We start from the raw sequence: 22151 nt of genomic DNA on the forward strand, positions 1-22151 counted from the left end.
TGCCCCACCCCCACCACACCCCAGCCCTGCTTTTGCTGGGACATGGGTGGAGCCAGTGCCTTGCCAGCTTGTCCTAATAAAGCCCTGAGCCCACTGTGGCCTCTCCCCTCCTTCAATTCTGTGCTGTCACAGGACCCTCCCTTAAACGCCACTGCCTGAAGTCCCTGGTTTTGTTCCTCTGTGCCAGAGGCTGCGTTCTGGGAACAGCCTCAATCTGTGTTTTCTCATGTAATGAATATGACAAAGCCCAAAAGCACAATGAATCCATTTACATTTTGCCAAGTGGGCAACAATCACAAGCACGTTGGAATATGAAAATGAAGAGTTCAGAACATGACACGTTGCTGGAGAAATTGTACTGCCAGCTCTTTCTAAGTGTTAAAGGGTTTTAGGCAACCAAGAAATATCCATGTGGGCAAGAGAGACCCTCTGAACATGTGAACGTCACTACTACTTCACACTGTGAGTGTGATTTTTGAGAAGCATCTTGTTCTGTCTTTTAAAAAAGCAGCTGTTTGTCCTCAGCTATGAGTTGGCAGATGCACGTCATGAAGACAGGGCTGGGTTTTGACCCAAGGATGTTATCGCTGTGTCTGACTTAATGGACTTCAGTGTTACCCTCCTGTAGAAAGACCTGAGTAATGAGGAGATGATGCAGAACTCCATTTTTTTCCAAGGAAATAGCATATTGTGTGATTTAATAAAGTTTTTAAGTGTTAAAGATTTCCATAAAATATATGCCACTCTTTTCAGTATCCCTCACACTGCATTTATCAGTGGTTTTGTGATGGAGAACATGGAGTATTGGAGTCCTAGTGTGGTGCTGTAGGATAAGCACTCGACTGCTTACCATGAGGTCGGTGGTTCAACCCCACTCCCACCCCCAGCTGCTCCTCAGAAACCCTATGAAGCATTGCTATGAGTCAGAACTGACTTGGTGGGACTTAACAACAGCAACAATTTTACAGAAGCAGATCACTAAGTTTTTCTCCCAAGGAGTGGCTGGGTAGCTTCAAACAGCCAACCTTTCAGTTCTCAGAAGGTTTTACTGGTATGTATCATTATAATGACTTTTGATGTTGTTGTTAAGTTCTGTTGAGTGGGTTCCATTCATAGGAACCCTGGATAGGGTTTCTGAGGAGTAACTGGTGGGTTTGGTCTGGCAATCTTGTGTTTCGCACTTCAGTGTTTAGCCAACAGTGCCACACTACTAGATTCCTACAATAAAAAGCTGATTATAATCACCTTTTGGTCTCAAGATTTTCAAAGGTCAGTTTCATTACGAGGTAAAAACCTTTGTAGGAATTTTCAAAAAGCTTTTTTTCAAGTGCTTCACACTATTTAACCTTTGAGAAAATAGTCATCTGTAGCAGATGCTTTTTGTGCTTATACTGAGTCAACCCACCTCAGATCTCAGCTACCCCTGTGTGTGGGGGTGGGGTGGGGGGTGGGGAGGGTGAAGCAGTTCCTATGTTTGCTGCCAGTGTTCCACCCCTATTCTCTGCATTCTGCTGTTCAAATACTTTTTTCTGCTGAGACTGGTGCAGCCTTTAACCAATGGGGATGGGAGTTAAGGGACCAATGCTATGGCAATAGGTCCTTTAAGAGGGACAATTCTCAAGAGCACTCTATGTGGGCTCTCAGAGAGTTCCAGCTGACCATAAAGATACCCTTAATTGGCTCTTCCTCTTTCACTCTTCCTCAGTTTTGCTTGCTGACATCACCACCTAAGATCATAACCCAGATGTCTGAGAACATGTTATTTATGAAAGGTTGTTATTGAATACTATGGACAGAATAGTGCTGGCTACTAGAAAATATTTGGAAATCTTTGCAGAGTGACTTTCAGTTCTACCCCAAATCTTAGGATACGCTTAAAAACAATCTAAATTCTTACCTCCAAGGAGTCATAGTTGCAGCTTGCATGATACTCCACATCAAAGTCATGGATGTTGAGCTGAATGCTACTTCCCGGGGCTGTGCTAATGTACCAGATACACTCCTTGTTGGGCGGGTACCTGTTAGGATACCCTGGGCTGCTGAAGGAGCCTGTTTCCCCAAAAAGCTCTCCGCCACAACCTGTTTAAAGGGCAAGACTCAGTCAGTTTCATGTAGGGATCAGCAATCGGAAAAAAAAACCTCAAATGATAAAAAAGATAATCAAGAATGTTGTTGTTAAGTGCCATAAAGTCAGTTTCAACTCACAGAGACTCTGTATAGGGTTTCTGAGGAGCAATTGGTGAGCTTGAACCACTGACTGACCTTACAGTTCAAACCAACTTTGCAGTCCAGTGCATTAGCCCACCGTACCACACCACGGCTCCAACAGTTAATTTTGGAGAAAAATCATAAAATTCTAATAAAGTAATAATTATATACTTATATAAAAAAAATCACAGCTACAGCTTTCTTAAAAAGCACCAATTATATCATTTGGTACAATAACTTTCAGTTATTATGCTAACTTTATCAAATCTCTGATAAATTCTTTTCACAATGTCATCATTTTTATATTTTCTTCATTATGTTTCAATAAGAATTACATGGTATGTGAGCAGTGTTGGACATGTTGACTCCAAGTCTCTGGGTCTTCAGTTTTCTAATCTATATAAAACTACAAGTTTGGGATAAATTATTCTAAACTCACTTCACATTAACAACTAGAATTCTAAGTGAGCTTTGTATGACTATGTGAAAGACAATAATAATAAGTCCTAACCAAAAACATGATTCGTGAGAGAAAAAAATATTGATAAGGTTTTGCTGTCAAGTGCTGCTGAGTCATTTTTAACTCATAGTGATCCTGTATAGGGTTTCTGAGAAGTGGCAGGTGGGTTTGAACTGCCAACCTTGCAGTTAGCAGTCTAGTGTGTATCTTACAGCACCATACCAGGACTCCCTTGATAAGTAGGACTTTATTAAAATTAAGAACTTCTGTTCTGTGAAAGACAAGGTTAAGAGAATGGAAAAAAAAAAAAAAGCAACAATGCTTGAAACTCAACAATATTTTTGTTTTTGTTAAGTGGCATTGAGTCAGTTCCAACCCATAGCTACCCCATATAGGGTTTCCAAGGAGTGGCTGGTGAGCTTGAACCACCAACCTTGCAGTCAAACCAACTTTGCAGTCCAGCACATTAACCCACAGCACCACACCAGGACTCCGAAAACTCAACAACAGGGAAACAAAAGACCTCATAAAAAAATGGGTAAAAGACACCAAAGAAGATATAATCACCCACTGCCACTGAGTTGATTTTGACTTACAGAACAGAGTAGAACAGCTCCTTAAGGTTTATTGAGACTGTAAATCTTTATGAGCGCAGACAGTCTCATTTCTATGGTGGAGAAGATATAGGAAAATCAAATAGTTAATGAAAAGATGTTCAACATCATATGCCTATGGGAACTACAAATTTAAATAACAAGGTAATACCAAAGCACACAATTTAGAATGACTAAAATCCCAAACCCTGACAACATAAAATGGTGGTTGGAATGTGGAACAATAGGAACTCAAATTCATTGGTGATGGAATGCAAAACAGTACAGTCATTTTGGAAGACAGTTTGACAGCTTTTTGCGAAGTTTAACATGAGATCCAACAATTGAATTCCTATTTATCCAAATGAGTCAAAAACCATGTCCCCCCTCCACAGAAAAAAACTGCTTACAAAAACCTGTTTATAACATCCATGTTCAAAAATTGGAAATTGTCAAGGTATATTTCATTAGATGGATGAATAAACAAACTATTTTTGGAGCATTGCCTAGCAATAAAAGAAATGAGCTATAAAGCCATGAAAAGACAAACAGAAGCCTTAAATGCATATTGCTAAGTTAAAGAAGCCAGTCTAAAAACAAAAAACAAACTAACTAAATCTATATGCCATGAAATTCCGAAGCATATATTCTAGAAAAGACAAAACTATACAAATAGTAAAAAGACCAGTGGTTTCTTGGGGTTAAAGTGGAAGGAATAAGTAAGTGGATGGTGGGACAATTTTCCTGTATTTCTTTTCTAGATGACGCTATAATAATGGAAATGGGGCATTATGTATTTGCCCAAATCCATAGACCTGCACCACACAGTGAATGCTAATGTTTCATGAACTTCTGTCAGTAATAATGTATATTGATATTTACTCAGTGCTAATGCGAGGTGTTAGTAATAAAAGAAATAGCATGCATGTGGGGATGCAGGAGCTCTCTGTAGGTTCTCTGTGCTTTTTCTGTGAGCTTAAAACTAGTTTAAAAAATAAATTCTTTTTGTTGTTGTTGTTTTAGAGTAAATTCTACATTTTGACCCAGGGAAACTTACATCTAATATTTAAAAAATGCAATGAATATATAAAATACAACCAAAGGAAAAATACCCATTCTGCTATCATTGAGTCAATTTCAAAAGAACAATATAACAGCATATATTTTAATTAATGTTTATCATGAGTTTATATCTTGAAAAGTAATAAAGGCAAATCATTACAACTGCAACATGTATTAACTATTTCAATACTCATAATAGCCATAAAAGGTTGTTTTTGTTAGGTGCCATCGAGTCGGTACCAACTCATAAAGACCCTAAGTACAACAGAAGGAAACACTACCCAGTCCTGGCCCAACCTCACAATTGTTGCCACACTTGAGCCCATTGATGCTGACACTTGGCCAATCCATCTCGCTGTGGGCCTTCCTCTTTTTCTCTGACCCTCTACCTTATCAAACATGGTATCCTTCTCCCGACAATATATCCGAAATATATCCGAAATATGAGAGATGAAGTTTGACCATCTTGGCCTCCAAGAAGCACTCTGGCTGTACTTCTTCCAACACAGATTTGTTTATTCTTTTGGCAGCCCATGGCACTTTCAATATTCTCCTCCAACACTGTTACCAGAATCGCTCTGAAAGAATTGCCAACACCACGCGGGTTGTAACGAAGAAAGGGCTTTATTGTGCCAGCACATGGCTCAGCGGATTCGTATCCAGAGGCTGAGCCCTGTCTTCCCTTTGTGAGGATATTTTATAGGGAATAGGGGTGCATATATGAGTTTATTTGGGATTGGTTAGTGGGGGCCAACAGCTTCATGGGGCTACCTGAGATTGGTTGGTTCAAACATGCGGCAGGGAAGGATGTATGAGCATACAAGCAAGCAGTTACAGAAGTGGAAGCAGATAAACATTAGCTCGGGGCTCTGTTCCCTCCCAGAGGTGAGTCAGGTGTGTCAGGAACAGGAGATTAACCTGGATAATCACATGAGGCGGAGGTGGTCTTTTGCTTATTTCCCAAAATGTGAACTTTGCTCCAGAAATGAGCTATGAGCCTGGAGGACATGGGGGCCAGTGTCTATTTCCGCAGGTCTGCCTGCCTCATTCCCCCCTTTGAGGCCCATGCAGCTAGACAGTGAACTAGTGGAAGGAGGCTATCAAAACACTGAAAAGCATAGTTGAAGTCAGGGTAGAAAAGAAAACTACTGCCCCCATACTCTGGCAATATACCCATCAGCACGTGCCAACTGACCTAATAAGTATCATCCAGGAAAATGAGGCCCACTAGTTCACTATCTGGCTGTGATAGTTTACATGGGAGAACATTAGCTTACATCAGAATCATTTTATTGCCATTTACTTTCTAGTTTTTAACCTCTGAGAACCAGAACAATTCTGTTATTTATTTTTCATCCTTTAATCTCTCTCTTAAATCCTTCTGTTTCAGTTCCACTCAAGTTGTCTGGGTACACATTTACAGTGTTTCTTGTCAATATTTCTAATGCCCTTGTCAGTGCAATCAACTCAGCTTTTTGAGCGGAGGTCCCCAGCAGGAGGGCTATTGCCTCTACCCGGTCTTGTAAGATTACTATTACACACCCTGCTATCCGAGTCCCTTTCCCCACGCAACCACTTCTGTCCACGAACAATGTCTAGTCCACTAAATACAGTTCAACTGGTCAGGTTGGCTGGAAAATACTTGGTCAATAATTTCTATACAATCATGGTTCAGTCCTGTAGTTGCCACACCAGGGAGGAGGATGGCAGGTTTAGTCGCCCCATAATTCACTGAGTAATATTTGGATTTTCCAGTAAAATAACCTGGCATTGCCTATCTGTCCTGTTGTGAGCCATAGGCTTCCCTTCTTTTGCAGCAGGGAGACAATCTGATGGGGACGGTGATGGGCTTGGCTAGAGTGAATTTCTCAGCCTCTTTTCTGAGAGTCAGCTTCCGGCTTCAGTCAGACCTTGACGGGGGATGTTTCTTGGCTCTCCCTGAAGTTCCACTAGCCCACATGAAGGGTTTATCTGACTGTCGATCTCCTCAGGCCAATGTGACTGGTTTCTGGAGTTTGAATCAATAATTGCCAGGCATGTTCACGGGGAAACTCCATCTGCTGACTTTTGGTTTCAGGAAGCTGTTTGAACATGCAACTTTGGAAGTAGGTGCTGGCCCAGTAAGGGGACAGGGCAGTTATTTTCTTTTCCCCAATGAAACAGTCTAAGAGTTTCAGGAAGAACTGGTCCTCAGGCTTCCCTGAGTTCTCAGTCACCATTAATGAACAGAATGATGGGAAATTCAGAGGCATGCTCACCACTGAATAAGTGGCCCCATTGTTCATTAAAAATCCAGTTTATTCCCCATTGTTATCTTCACCGCATTTCTGGGGGGTGGGGGCTGCAGCAATAGGGGTAGCAGAGGTTGATACCAAATCATGCTGGACTCACTTACCTGCTGGTCACTGTCAGTCTTCTGCAGACAATGAAGCTTGTTCAACCATCTGTTGAGTTGGAGGATGTTGGAGGATGGCTTTTTCTGCCAGGTCCTCCCCTGAGATTTGTACATTCATTTTTCCAGTGTCCAGGTTTTTTGCAATAAGCACATGGGTCCTTGCTTAAGGCCTCTTTTCTTTTAGGGGTCCTCCCTGGGGCCCCACAGGCTTTACCTCTAGTGGTCTTTAGGAAGACAGTAACGGCCTGAGACTTCTCATGTTCTCAGCTGTTAAATAGCTTGAAGGTGATCTTCACCAGCTGCCCTGTGGATTTTCTTTTTAATATGGATTTAATATGGATTCTTACCAAATGCCCTGTGGAATTTCTTTTTAATATCCGGGGTGCTTTGGGAGATAAAAGTCATGTTAACCATTTGGATATTGGTTGAGTTCTCTGGATCAAAGTCTGTGTACTTACAGTAAGCTTGGTAGATTCAATCAAAGAATTCCTTAGTTGACTTCTGTTTAACTGCCTATACCATGTTCAATTTCTTTTGTTTAGGAATTCCCTTCTTCAGACCTCTAAGAATGGGGGCCAGTACCTATTTCCATGGGCCTGCCTGCCTCAACACCATTACTCAAATGCATCAATTCTTCTACAGTCTTCCTTATTCAATGTCCAGCTTTCACATAAATATGAGGTTATTGAAAATACCATGGCTTGGGTCAGGCGCACCTTAATCCTCAAGGTGACATCTTTGCTCTTCAACACTTTAAAAAGGTCTTGTGCAGCAGATTTTCCTAATGCAATACGTTATTTGATTTCTTGACTGTTGCTTCCATGAGTGTTGATAGTTGATCCAAGAAGAAAGAAGTCCGTGCCAACTTCAATCTTTTCTCCATTGATAAGAATGTTATTCACTGGTCCAGTGGTAAGGATTTTTGTTTTCTTTACATTGAGATGCAATCCATACCAAAGACTGTGCTCTTTGATCTTCATCAGTAAATATTTTAACTCCTCTTCACTTTCAGCAAGCAAGCAAGGTTGTATAATCTGTCTCAGTTTGTTCTTTAGACAGCATAAGAGATGATTACACTCATGGACCTCACTAGATGGAATACAAAGAAATCAAATCAATTACATCTGCAGAAAAAGACGATGGCAAAGCTCCACATCATCAGTCAAAACAAGGCCAGGGGCAGATTGTGGAACAGACCATCAATTGTTCACATGCAAATTCAAACTGAAGCTAAAGAAAATGAAAACAAGGCCATGAGAATTAGGATTAGAGGTAGATATATGAATGACTTGGGATTAGAGGTAGATATATGAATGACTTGGGAAGATTAAACTATATCTTGAGTCTAATTCTTGTGAGATATAAAAGAGATTAAACAAATAAGCAGAGGTCAGAGAGGAGCCTCATTACCATCAAGAAATAAGAGCTGGAAGCAGAGCATGGCCTTTGGACCCAGGGTTCATGTGCTAAGAATCTCCTATATCCAGGGGAAGATTGATGCCAAGACACATGGAGATCTCCAATGAGTAACAGGTCCACCAGTACAGAAAGGAGACAAGGACCTTCCCCAGAGTCCACAGAAAAAGGAAGCCTGCCCTAAGGGTTGGCATCCTGAATTCAGACTTCTGGTATCCTAAATTGTGAGACAATAAATGTGTTTGTTCAAGCCACCCACTTGTATTTCCGTTACAGCAGCACTAGAGAATTAAGACAGTCATATGTTGTTGTCGTTATTAAATGCCGTCGAGTCATATAAACCCACAAAAATTCCCCATACATTTACAGAATCTTTACTTAACTGAAAAGGGAGCTGAGGAAAATTCTAAGAATCTTTGTTTGGTAAAGAAATCTGATTCCAGCTTAAAGAGATATGAGCTTCCTGAGTGAGCAGTTTCATGAATCCATTTGAAAACTTCTACATTTTCTAACTTCGAATTTGTTGTGCAGGCCAATACCTTGCCTGTGTCCTATAAAGCTCCTACTTTTTTATTTCATTTAAATTAAAACCCTCTGAAAATGCTGTGTTCCAAATTAGCTGTGATGATGATGTTTATAGTTTGTGGTGAGTATTTAAAAAAACAACCTAAAAGTCATAAAAGATTAGAAAATATTTTTCAACTATAACAACCCATGGAAATTATTCCTGAAGCCAAAATCAGCACAGATGGTACATAGTCTTGATGCCACTGTACTACTCCAGGGAGTGTATTCCATAATGCACAGTGTGGTCCCAGGAATGATCCGTACAAATGGTGTTAAAATAATATATTATAGGTAAGAAAGTCATTTTTATCCAGATACACACACACACATACAATAATTTACTGCCTCTATTTTCAGCTTAAATGGTTCTTGATACAGTTGTATCACATCAGTAATCCACTGAAAAATAGTTTCAAGAAAATAACTTTGTTGACCACATGATATAAAATAGAACAAGGAAATAGAAGTTTGTGCATCTTACCTCTGTGCTTTTATTTAGCTTCCGGGTCAACAGGCATCTTAATTCTGTTTTTTAAAATCAGAGTTTATTTATCTAAAACTCTGTATAACATTTTCTTACTATCTTTTCTAAGTGTTTTAGGTTTCCTTGTGAATTCCTTTGCAAATAACAGGATATCAATACCCTTAAACTAGTCACTATAAACTGGAATAATAATAGCAGATTCTTGGCAATAAGTGATGCTTTGAAAAGTTACAGCACTTACTTTATTTATCCACACACAACTCCGGGGACCCACAGTGTATTCTTTCCAAAGAGTCAAACTAAACAATATATTTTTTAAAAAAACAATAAAATATTTTATTTTTAGATATGTCATGATCTGTTCTCATGAATAGCACTTGTGAGTATCTTTAAGGACTCCTGGTGTGGTGCTGTAGGATCAACATTGCACTGCAAACTACAAGGTCAGCAGTTCAAACCTATCAGCTGCTCCTTGGAAACCCTATACAGGGTCACTATGAGTCAGAATTGACTTGACAGCACTTAACAACAACGACATCATGTCTTTTAAAGAAGGAAGTTTTTAATAACTAAAAATGATGCATTTTGGGGAAATATGTGTGTGCTTATAAGAAAAATAGAAAGAAATTGTTGTTGCTACATGCCTTCAAGTGGGTGCTAACTCATAGAGACCCTATGAATGCACAAGAAAATGAAACAGTGCCCCGCCTGCACCATCCTCACAATCTTTGTTAAAGATTTATTAAAGCAGCCCATTGCTGCTGCCACTTGGCAATCCATCTCACTGGAAGTTTTCCTGTCTCTCACTGCCCTTCCACTTTACTAAGCATGATATGCTTCTCCAGGGACTGGTTCCTTCTGTAAACACATCCGAAGTAAGGGAGATGAAGTCTAGTCATCCTGTTTTCTAAGGAGCATTCTGGCTGTATTTCTTTCAACACAGACTTATTTGTTCTTCTAGAAGTCCATGATAATTTTTAATATTCTTAGCTAACATCATAATTCAAATGCATTGATTCTTCTACAGTCTTCCTTATTCATTGACCAACTGTTACATGCATATGAGGCAATTGAAAATACCATGGCTTAGGTTAGAGCTTGAAGAATCTTGGAGGTTTTCTTTTTCCTTCTTAAAGCTGTCACTGTCCTTGAGGTCTTAACACATTAATGTAACAAATGTGACTTAAAATGTTTGCATCAAAGTCAAAATAACATACATTCATTTAATGGTGTTTTATGTTCAAAACTACAAAGTACTGAAAAATAATGCTAATACTTATAATCACGACAGAAATCTAACTCAATCATTTTTCTAAAAAGTGAAAGAGAAATATATCTTACCAATTCCTTCAGTCATTTATTCACTAATTATAACATATGTAATAGCAAGAACAGTGCTGTAGAGGCTAACTGCATTTTAATGTGTCTTGAAAAGAGAAAACCCATTTATCTAAATAAAAGGTGCTATTTATATGTGTGTGAAGTCTTGGTGTGGTGCTGTGGGTTAATGTGCCAGACTGCAAAGCCGTTTGAACTGCAAAGTCGGTGGTTCAAGCTTACCAGCTGCTCCTTGGAAACCCTATACAGGGTTGCTATGGGTCAGAATCAATTTGACGGCACTTAACAATTTATACATGTGCCTTCATGAGAGGCATTACATTCTTTTTTGCTTTTCCTCTAGTCTGCACAGATTCTTTTCAACGTTTTATTTTGAAAGTAAAATATCATCAGTGAATTTTATTATAACTTTTGCTTGTTAAGTAAAGGTGAATTGCAAAGAAAAATAAATCCATATGTTCAGTTGCTAAAAGATATTTACAAATCTCTTACATCCTTAGCCTCATCTCTTTGGGTACTAATTTCTAATCTGCAGATGAGAGGCTTCCATTTCCATTTAGCCAGTGATGCTGCCAGCTCCTCAGCATTAGTTCTTTTCCCCAGATTTTGAGAACCTTCGGTGAGTGTGCAATTTGTAGTAAAGGAGCTCTGGTAGTGTAGTGGTTATGAATCGGGCTGCGAACCTTAAGGTCAGCGGTTCGAAACTACCAGCCGCTCCGCGGGAGAAAGATGAGGCTTTCTACTCCCGTAAGGATTTACACCCTCGGAAACCCTGCACAGGGTCGCTATGGGTCGGAACCGACTCGACGGCACTTAACAACAACAAAAGTAAGTAAAAGAAGTTATATCAAAATGCATATTTTTTAAAGTGAAAAGAACATCTATTTTTGTGTTCTATTTTAGTGATAAGGTGAATACGTTCAAAACAAAATTAGAAAACTTTAAATATACAATAGTTCTTTATTTAAGAAATCCAGCTCTTATTAGGTTAACATATTAGAATATGAATTTGGAATGGTGTAATTATAGATAAACCCACGGCTGTCTGTCGAGTCGATTTTGACTTACGAGGACCCTATAGGACAGAGTAGAACTGCTCCTGAGGGTTCTCCAGATGGTGAATTCTTATAGGAGCAGCCAGCCTCATCTTTCTCTCATGAAGAGGCTAGGGAGTTTGAACTGCCAACGTTATGCTTAGTAGCCCGATACCTAACCCACCATAAGTGGCATAGTGGCGAGAGCGCCTTGTAATTATAGATGAAAATGAAATATTATGAATTGACAGTATGAGTTGAAATTTTAAAATGATAAACCTCCATGGAAGAAAAGGCCTTGATTATAGCCAAGAAAAGACTATGGAGAATTGAATCCTGTATTCTGTTGTGTGGTTGCTATGAGTCAGGGCCCAAATGAACAACAGCTTATGACAACATTGTAAAATAGGAATCAGTAATCTAGAAAAGCTTTTCAGAGATCCTCATGAGAAAAATGATCATATAATGAAAATAGCAACCAAGATAATGAAGAAGGAAGTAATGAATGAAGTGTTTTCAGAGTTCCATACTGAAGAAAACTAAAGTTAGAGATAGCAGCTCTTTGTAGCCAATTAGTAATGGAAAGTCTTCGTGGAGAAGATGTGATCTCAGAACTGCTTGATTTTATACTGCTACAAATGTTTTCAAAGCAGTGCAGTACAATAGGTAGAGCATGGATTGTGGTAAAAGGCAGATGGATTCCAACTCTCCCTGTGTTACTTCTTAGATACTCTAGTCTCTAATCCTCAGTTTTTTCATCTGCAACAGATCGAATATTTGCCTCATGGTGTCTTTGTATAAATTACATAAAATGATTACAATAAGGTGCTCACCTCAGTGTTTTGCATGTGATAGCCACTCTACAAATGTTGTGTATTGCATTTTAACAAGAGTCTATCCCGATACAGAATAAGTTTAGAGAAAGACTCAGGTAGAAAAGGAATTACTTGCTAAAGAGCCATTTTGAATAGTCAAGAGCAGATTAAGAAATGAGTTTCTCTAAGCCACAATAAAGATAGTTAATATTTGAATGATAGTGCAGTTTTCAAAATGCTCTTAATAAGCACATTTGGTGTTGTTGTCAAGTGTCATTGAATCAATTCCAATTCACAGTGATCCTGTATAAGGTTTCTGAGGAGTGGTTCGTGGGTATGAACTGCCAACCGTGCAGGTAGCAGTCCAATGCTCATCTTACAATGCCACACCAGGACCCAACTACATTTCTTATTTGAAACTTATATAACTCTCTGAGGTAGGCAAGAATGACAAGGTCAAGGCCAGGTAAGCAATGTGAGCCTTCAGACACTGCAGGACTTGCCAGTGTTCATGTAGTGAATGGCAGAACTGGGTCCCAAACCCAGATACTCTGACCCCTGTAACTGTGTTCCCTCCTCTATGCCTGGATGTGTTCTTAAGCCCTAAGCCACTGCAATGGCAAGACTGAATACTGTCTTCATTACTGTTCTGTCCAACGACTGAGGAAAAAAATCACCATAGCAACCTGGAAAAATAAATAAAGTAAAAATCTTTTCATTTACTTTCAGGCAAACCTGACAAAACCTAATATATCCATTAATATCAGTAGACATCAGCTGAACTGCGGTAATATAATGTCCTGAAGAGAATTATACATTTTTTTCAGTTTTAAATAATCTTTCCCAAACATTTAGGACTGGTGACTGATAATCTCTTTGATTTTCCTTGCCTCCAACCTCTCAGTCATTAGTGGAAAGGAAGTGCTTACCTTATCAGCAGGAAGCGTGTTGATATACTCAAGCCACAACAAGGAAGAGTTATAAAGCTGTTTCTAAACCTGCGGCAGACTTGTGTAGATAATGTTTTTGAAGTTTTCATAAGAGAATGTTGCTAATACTTTTGGTTTTGTCCAAAATAGGAGTTATAAAATCCCAGAACAACAACAACAAAATTCATAATAATCTATGTATGTTCTGTCTTCAAATTGGATTTCCTTTTTTGTTTGGTTTTAACAAAAGAGCTTTAATAAATAGGAAGCCAACAGTGAAACAGCTAAGGGGAATCAGAAGCGTGGGGTTTAGAAAGTATATTCTGTATTGTTTACGATTGCCCAAATGCAGCCAATGCTTTATACTTGGCATTTTCCTGAAACTATGTTCCATGAGCTGATAGAATCAGGAGGGGTTCAGCTTGAAAGCCCATTAATTAGGCTGGAAGAAAAGAAATAGAGAATGGATCCAAAGAAGACATCCTCACACCTTTATGCCCTAACGTCTGAGGGAATCTCCCGAGAAATCAGTGGTCGATATTAAAAGGGCCAAAATAAACAAGGAAAACCAATGATGTTGCTCATCTGTTTCATTAGCATGATAGGTTTATATTGTAATAGTTCTGTTTAATTTTAAAATGAAAATCCTTTTGATTCTGTAATACCTTGAAATATATCTCAAAGATGTCATGGTAAAAAAGCTGTGTGTAGAAAAAAGGGGTCAGTGGACGATGCCAGTGCTGTGGATTCAGTTATGATGTGAACTACTATCTGTTGCTGCTGTTTCTGCTTCTTCTGTGTGCTGTGGAGTCAGTTCTGACTCACAGTGACCCTGTATAGGATTTTCAAGGCTGTAAAGCTTTACAGGAGCAGAAAGCCTCATCTTTCTCCTGCGGAGCGACTGGTGGATTTGAAATGCTGACCTTGTAGTTAGCAGCCCTGCAAGTAACCCACTAGGCTCTCAGGGCTCTTGAACTGGTATCTAAGTACTTAGAATTTGGGCAACGTAGGATATTGCCTGGAGTATACATTTGTTGTCTAGGTCTCATTTCCAAAATATCTGTGAAATATGAGGAGGCTTCAAAAAGTTCATGGGAATGGAATCCAAAGATAAAAAAATAACATTTTGAGGTCCCCTTATATGCAGTACTGTAATTAAAGGAGGGGGTTGGTTAAGCAGATCATTTAAGGTGAGTGAAGGTATGGGACAGAGAAGAATGTGAACTCCTGAAGATGGCCAGAATTGTCCAAAAATGACTGTGGCATGTAATCAGAACTACAAATGGTCAGCATCTCCTGACTTAGTTTCATCATTTAACTCTCTAACAGTCTAAAGGTGTAGGCCACTTTCCTAAGAGACTCTGGGTGTGGCACTATGGGTTAGTGCTCTGGACTGCCAGGTTGGTTTGAACCACAAGGTTGGTGGTTCAGGTTCAAGCTCACCAGCCACTCCTTGGAAGCCTTACATAGGGTTGCTATGGGTTGGAACCAACTCCACGGCACTTAATAACAACGAGTTATCTATCCTACTAGGAGAGAAGACTAAATCAGATTAATAGTCTTCTCTGAAAACAAGGTCATGTGTGAAGACCCTGAAATTCATAAGGACCTGCCCTTAACAATTTTCAGATAACTGTTGTTGGGAATTTTGTTGGTTAACATATATTATGTGAGGAGAAAGACAAAAACTGGAGCAACTATTGGATGAAATCAGATAACAAAACCAGGTAATACCAAAGTCAAGGAATGTAAAATTGTCCTGAGGAAAAAAGAAGAAAGACAGAGCATAGTGACTTAAGAACACAAGATAATTGTCAAAAGCTACTGAACCCTGCATTGTATGGGATTGTTGCTGTTAAGTGCCGTCGAGTCAGTTCCAACCCATAGTGACCCTGTATAGGTTTCCCTGGAGTCCTAGTGTGGCTCTGTGGGTTAATACACCAGAATGCAAAGCCATTTCAACTTCAAGGTTGGTGATTCAAGCTCACCAGCTGCTCCTTGGAAACCCTATACAGGATGGCTATGGGTCGGAACTGACTTGACGGCACTTAACAACAACATAGGGTTCCCTGGAGCAGCTGGTGAGTTTGAACCACCAACCTTGAGGTTCAAACTGACTTTGCTGTCCAGTGCATCAACCCACAGCACCATACCAGGGCTCCTTAGGAGGGAATGTTGTTGCTGTTGTTATGTGCCATCGAGTCGGGTCCAACCCATAGCAACCCTGTATAGGGTTTCTGAGGAGCAGCTGGTGAGCTTGAACCACTGACTTTGCAATTCAAACAGCTTTGCTGTCTGGTGCATTAACCCACAGTGCCACACCTAATATCTATGGAAATGGCATACAGTTATTGTAGGGTGGAATAGTGCCCCTGAAAGTTCATGTCCCGCCCCCCACCAGAATCTGTGAATGTAACCTTATTTGAAATGAAGATCTTTGCTGATATAATCAATTAAGATAAAGTGATACTGCATCAGGGTGGATCCTAAATTTAAAAGAGAGAAATCTGGACACAGAGACACAGAAGAAAGAAGGATATTTGAATGTAGAGACAGAGATTGCATTTATGCTACCAGTTACAAGAATTTCCAGCAACTACCAGAAGCTCTGAAGAGACAAGGAGGGAACCTCCCCAAAAGCCTTCAGATTTATAGTCTCCAGAACTGTGAGAGTACACAGTTCTGTTGTTTTAAGTCACCCAGTTTGGGGCCCTATGTTACAGAAGCCCTAAGAAACAAACATACTTCTCTACTTTTCCCAATAAATGAAATGGCCAAACTTGCAGTCAGGTGTAAAATGGTAGGAACTTTGGAGTTCTGGCGTGGTGCTGCAGGTTAAGGACAGCAAGGTTGGTTTGAATTGCTAGGTTGATGATTCAAACTTACTGGCTCCTCCTTGGAAACCCTATACAGGGTCGCTATGGGTTGAAACTGACTCCAGGACACTTGACAACAACTACATGAAAATACCATATGGAGGCATTGTGGGTTTGTAAGTTGTTCTTACTCCATCTTGTATCAATTACTTCATGTTTGTCATATTAAAGTTTAGATGATAGTCAGACAAAGATAAGATTTATTGTTGTTAAGTGCCATCGAGTCAGTGCCGACTCATGATGACCCTGTATGGGGTTTCCAAGGAGCAGCTGGTGAGTTTAAACTGTCAACTTTGTAGTTCAAACAGATCTTACGGTCCAGTGCTTTATTTTACAGTACCACACCAGGACAGATAAGATGGAAAGTCTATTGTTGAGAAAACTAGAAAAATAGGGTTAAAAATAGGGTTAACATCACATTGGAAGGATGCAGCAAACCTAATATCTATGGAAATGGCATAAAGTTATCTGTAGCAATGGAGGGTTAGCAAGGTTTACAATCTTTCATCTTCTACAAGAACTTCATCGCAGCCCCAGAATCTCTGATAGTTCATTTTATTCAATTTAATTCTGTTTGGCCTGACTGGTTTCCATACAGCTATGGCTATGGCATGGAGTGAACTGTTTTTAAAGTCAAGGATGGAAAAAAAAAAAAAAGTGAAAGAATACAGACATATCATGAAGCAATGACTTGAAAAATAGATACAAGGAGTTCAAAATCAATGTTGTTCAGACTTTAAAAAAGGACTTTTAAATTACTTTACCAGATATCATATGAATTTTTAAAATGAAGATGACCACATCCATGTTACTGCCTGTGATGTGCTGAATTCAAATATTGAAGTGCTTTGCTTTTGTACACAATTAAAGAGAAATGAATCTGATACAACCATATTTTTCAAAGTTTTAATTTCCTATATATATGAGGATAAAATCTTTCATTTTAACACAAAGAAGTATAGACAATCTTATCATCTTTTCCTTTTGATGAACTATACCCCTAATCTATGAGCTATACTTCTAATCTATTAATTCTAGCCAAGTTTAAAAAATGGTTTCCCAGTAGAAATTCATTGCTTGTAATTTTACAGGATAAATCTATCAATCTCTCTCTTTCTCTCTCAGACATTTTTTGAATGGCTGAAAATTTCTATATAAAATATAGTATAAAAATATCTGCCAAGGAAATTGAATGAGACCAAGGTTGCTGGACTAATTTCATTCCCAAAAATAAGTAACCATGCCTTTTGCTACTAATAGTACCTTTATTAAATCCCCGAACAGGCAAAGACCTTGGAAAAATGCTCTCTTTATGTATTCATTTCCAAATTCAACACTCATACCCTTATTTAGGAACATTCATTCTAAATCTGGTTGTTTTTTGTTGTTGTTGTTGTTTTCCTGTTTTATTATTTTGGAACACAGTGCTTTTTACAGGCAAAGGATCAGGAACCTCCCTGAGGGCTCCACCTCACTGCCTCTCCTCATTCCTCCTCTCACCTTTCCCTCCAACCTCAACCTTTCCTCCACAGGGAGGTTATTCAACACCAACACACAGATAAATAAGGGCCACACCACATAGATGGTGGGGGTGTCCTCTGACTCTCCATGCTCTATCTAAACCTGAGCCACATGCTTGTTATGCGTGATCATGAAATTCAGAAGTGCAAGCTTCTCAAAGGGCAAAACGCTGCAGACAAGCAGTCAGCCTAGTCTTTAGCTTAAACAGAGAGCTGCTCTCTGAATCTGCTCCTAAATTAACCAAACCTTCATGTGCTCCACCACAGCCTTCACTCTCTCCTCCCAATTAAATCAGTTCAACCTGCAGACAGCTGTCCTTCACTCTTTCTTTGTAGAGGGCTCTAACTTTTCCCTTTTGTAAATTAATTTGCATAATTTAGTCAAGTAATAGATAATCTCAGCAGTCTCTCCCACTTTCAGTTTATGATTCCATCAGCCATGTGTAACAGACTTCATAAATGAGTAATAACACAGACATTACATTGAAATATAGATAAATAGCAGCAGCTATTTTGAACAAGTGATTTTCCAAGCAAATAAGCCACTCCCCAAACTCCCCCACTGCCCCTCCCACACATAGACTGTCAATACTTTATTTCTACAGGAGTCTGAAGAATGGATTGTGTAATTTAGTGGGGAGTCCCTGGAACCATAACATTATTTTCTTGGGAAAGACTGCACAAATTTCTTTTTTAAAACTTTCTTAGCCTCAATAGGAATGTAGCTATAAAATTACCTACTTAAACTCTGACCTCATTTTTATTACAAATTAATCATACTTGCAATTAAAATTGTGTGTGTACATTGGGGGAAGGGAATTTGCTTTTAATCATGTTGTCGTTGTTAAGTACTGTCGAGTCCTTTCCAGTACATACCAACACTGCATCGGGTTTCTAGAGAGGAGCTGGTGGGTTCGAACCACCAACATTGTGGTGAGCTGTCCAGTTCTTATCCTTCAGCATCACTCGAGAACCCGCTTAGCTTCCTAAAACTATTTAAACATGTGCTTTGGAATTAGGCACCACAAACTTGGTTTTGAGTCCTGATTCCATCAACTGATCCCATCAATTATTAGATCTGTGAGTTTGGACAAGTTACTTGACTTCTCTAAGTTCTCTTCCTCAGTTTTCTTATATGTAGTATGGAGGTGATGATGATAATTTCAGAGAATTATTGGGAGGAGACATAAGTACTTTTTAAAGAGTCTGTTATGGCACTGTAGGATCACCACTGGACTAATAAGCAAAAGGTTGGCAGTTCAAACCCACCAGCTGCTCCTCAGAAATTCTTATAGGGTCGCTATGAGTCAGAGTTGACTCAAGAACACTTAACAGCATCAACAAAACAACCAATACAACCAAAGTGCCTAATACGTGGTAAGGGACATTATTTTATATTATTAAATCAACATCAACAATATTAATAAATTGGATGCCAATTCAATCAATGCAGTAAACACTGTACACATTTTCATATACTTCTATATTGTACTGTCATTAAGTCTTATAATAAATTTAAATTTGCATGTTGGTGATAAAACCTATGTTACTTAACCTGTCAGTAGTCTGTATAATTAGAAGGAGAAAAAAAAAAAATCCAGGATCAAGTATATGAAAGTCTCCACTTTAGATGTTGTTGTTGTCAAGTGCCATTGAGTTAGTTCCAACTCATAGTGACTCTGTATAGGGTTTGAACCCTCGTCCTTGTGGTTAACAGTCCAGTGCTTATCCTATAGCACCACACCAGGATCACTACTTAGAGAGGAGTTGTTGTTGTTGTTAAGTGCCGTCAAGTCAGTTCCAACCCACAGCAACCCTGTACAGGGTTTATGAGGAGCAGCTGGTGAGCTTGAACCGCCGATGTTGCAGTTCAAAGCAATTTTGCAGTCCAGCACATTAACCCACAGCATCACACCAGGCCTCCACTACTTAGACTGTGGTGATGGTTGTATGCTGTGGAGTCAGTACCAACTTATAGTAGCAAGCCTGCACAGGGCTTCCGAGGCTTTAAATATTTATGGGAGCAGAAAGCCTCATCTTTTTTCCACATTACAGCTGGTAGTTTCGAACAACTGACCTTGAGGTTAGCAGCCCAATTCCAAACCAGACTACTTAGATGATGTTGTTGTTAAGTGCCGTCAAGTCAGTTCCGACCCTGTGTAGGGTTTCCGAGTAGCAGCTGGTGAACTTGAACCGCCGACCTTGTAGTTCAAATGGCTTTGCAGTCTGGCGCATTAGCCCACAGCACCACACCAGGACTACTTAGATAGCAAGTGTAAAATGCTACAAAGTCTGCTAAAACATAGTTACTGTCCTATCACAGAACTTCATTATAAGTTTTGTGAGATAATGCCAGAGACGTTTTGCCTGGCTTCTCTTTCTCTGAGTACAAGTAGCAGACACATAAAAAAAAAGTCCTTGGATACATAATGTTAGAGACAAACATGGCAACATTTATGCAAATTCTCAAAAAAGAGAAACCTCTGGGGATACAGTTTGATGTTCCACACTGAACGACATGTTTGTTCTGTGCCGGTTTAGTCATTTTTTGGCTGCTATAAAATTTGAAACTAAAAAGAAATGTGTGGTTTCTCTTTTCGCATTGTACCAAAAAGTTTGGAATCCCCTGGAAAGTGTGTGCAATATCTATCAGAAATGTTGTTGCTAGGGAACCAAAACACAAATAGAAGATTCAAGAAAGCCCTTCCTTTGGCCCAAATCTCAAGGACTGTATTTCAAATTGTGCAATGTATGATTTGGGAAGGTCATGGCTCTTTGAGGGTTATTTTTTCTTTTCATAACTGTAGAAATAGCATTCAAACTTTTTCAAACAGTAGCCACATGGAAACTGGGAGAGAGGATTCTTACAAAGCCCTAACTGGGTACAAGACTCAGAGCCAACATTAAATGAAGGTCAGCTGTGTATATGTGTATTTACTGTTGTAGTCAAGGAGGAGAAGAATGACAGGATTTGGGCTTTCCACTCATTCTGAAGTGCCTATAGATATTTACTGCTATCTCTGATTACTGGGACCTCGTTGAAAAAGCTCTGAAACCAAGACAGAAAGACTTGTATGGTTTTCTTCTCAAATGATTATTCCAATTTTACAAATAGGAGTTCATTCATAATCATACTCTTTCTAAACAATCATGGCCCCTATAAACTTCTCTGCCAAAGAGATATAACACAGACTTCTGTCATAAACAAAAAAATCAGATCTAGGATGCTTGAACCACCGACCTTGCAGTTAGCAGTCCAGTGCTTATCCTACAGAGTCACACCAGGATTCCAGATACAGTATGTTGTTGTTAAGTGCTGTTGAGTCAGTTCCTACACAAAACAACCCTGTAAAGTTTCTAAAGCTGTGAATCTTTGCAGGAAGCCTCATCTTTTTCCACCAGAGAAACTGATAGACTCTAACTGCCCACTTTGTGGTTAGCAGTCCAGTGCCTGTCCTAAAAAGCTCCCGATATAAAATCTGTTGTTGTTTTGTGCCATCGAGTCAGTTCTGACTCATGGTGATCCTGTGTAGAATTTCTAAGGCTGTAAATCTTTGTGGGGGCAAAAACTTCCATTTTTCTCCCAAAGAGCAGCTGGTGGATTTGAACATCTGACTCTGTGATTAACAGCTTACTGTGTAACCCACTAAGCTAGCAGGATGCCTAGAGAGAGTATGATACTACAGAAACCTGGGCCTTCGTCCTATACTCTGATGAGATTCATTTTCCATTCTCATACTTATTGTTAAGCGCCAGCGAGTTGGTTCTGACTCATAGCCACCCTGTATAGGGTTTCCAAGGAGCTGCTGGTGGGTTTGAACCACTGACCTTGTGGTTAACAGTCAAATGTGCCACACCAGGATTCCTGTTCTCATGCTTAGAAGCCCTAAAAGTATCACCAAAACAAAAAATGCAACATACCAAATAGTCTAAAATAGCCATATGAGCAGGATGAGATAAAGCATGTATGAATCAGAAAGCAAGTCTAGTCACCACTTAGAGAAATATCGTTGAACTTAAATAAAACTTGTCGTTATGTGACTCTTAGTGCCCCAACACAGGGCTTCCAAGGCTACACATCTTGAAGAGAAGAGAAAGCCTCACCTTTCTCCCGTGGATAGATGGGTGGGTTTGAACTGTCTACCTTGTGGTTAGCTGTCCAGTGTTTATCTTACAATGCCACCTGTGCTCCTTATAAACCAAACTAATGATTTGGTTTTTTTTAATTTTTATTGTGAATTGAGTGAAAGTTTACAGGGAAGATCATCAGTTTTACATTCAACAAATCATACACCTTGTTTCATTACAATGATTATAATGCCCTGCATGTACCATCAGATAACAGTATTTCTCTCTATTCACTTTGTTGTTGTTGTTATGTGCCATGGAGTCGGTTCCGACTCATAGGGATACTGTACAGGGTTTCCGAGGCTGTAAATCTTTACAGGAGCAGA

The 22151-nt window shown here is 39.4% G+C and overlaps 1 protein-coding gene across 1 annotated transcript in view; it reads right to left on the minus strand.

Moving 5' to 3' along the window:
* The window catches only part of CUBN (cubilin (intrinsic factor-cobalamin receptor)), a 384343-nt gene that overhangs the window by 191019 nt on the left and 171173 nt on the right, over nucleotides 1-22151 (minus strand). The window contains exon 29 of the mRNA XM_006872611.1: nucleotides 1898-2079. Within this exon, the coding sequence (XP_006872673.1) occupies nucleotides 1898-2079 (182 nt within the window). The remainder of the gene's footprint in view (nucleotides 1-1897; nucleotides 2080-22151) is intronic.

This window comes from Chrysochloris asiatica, unplaced genomic scaffold (genome assembly GCF_000296735.1).
Source record: "Chrysochloris asiatica unplaced genomic scaffold, ChrAsi1.0 scaffold00206, whole genome shotgun sequence".
NCBI lineage: Eukaryota > Metazoa > Chordata > Mammalia > Afrosoricida > Chrysochloridae > Chrysochloris > Chrysochloris asiatica.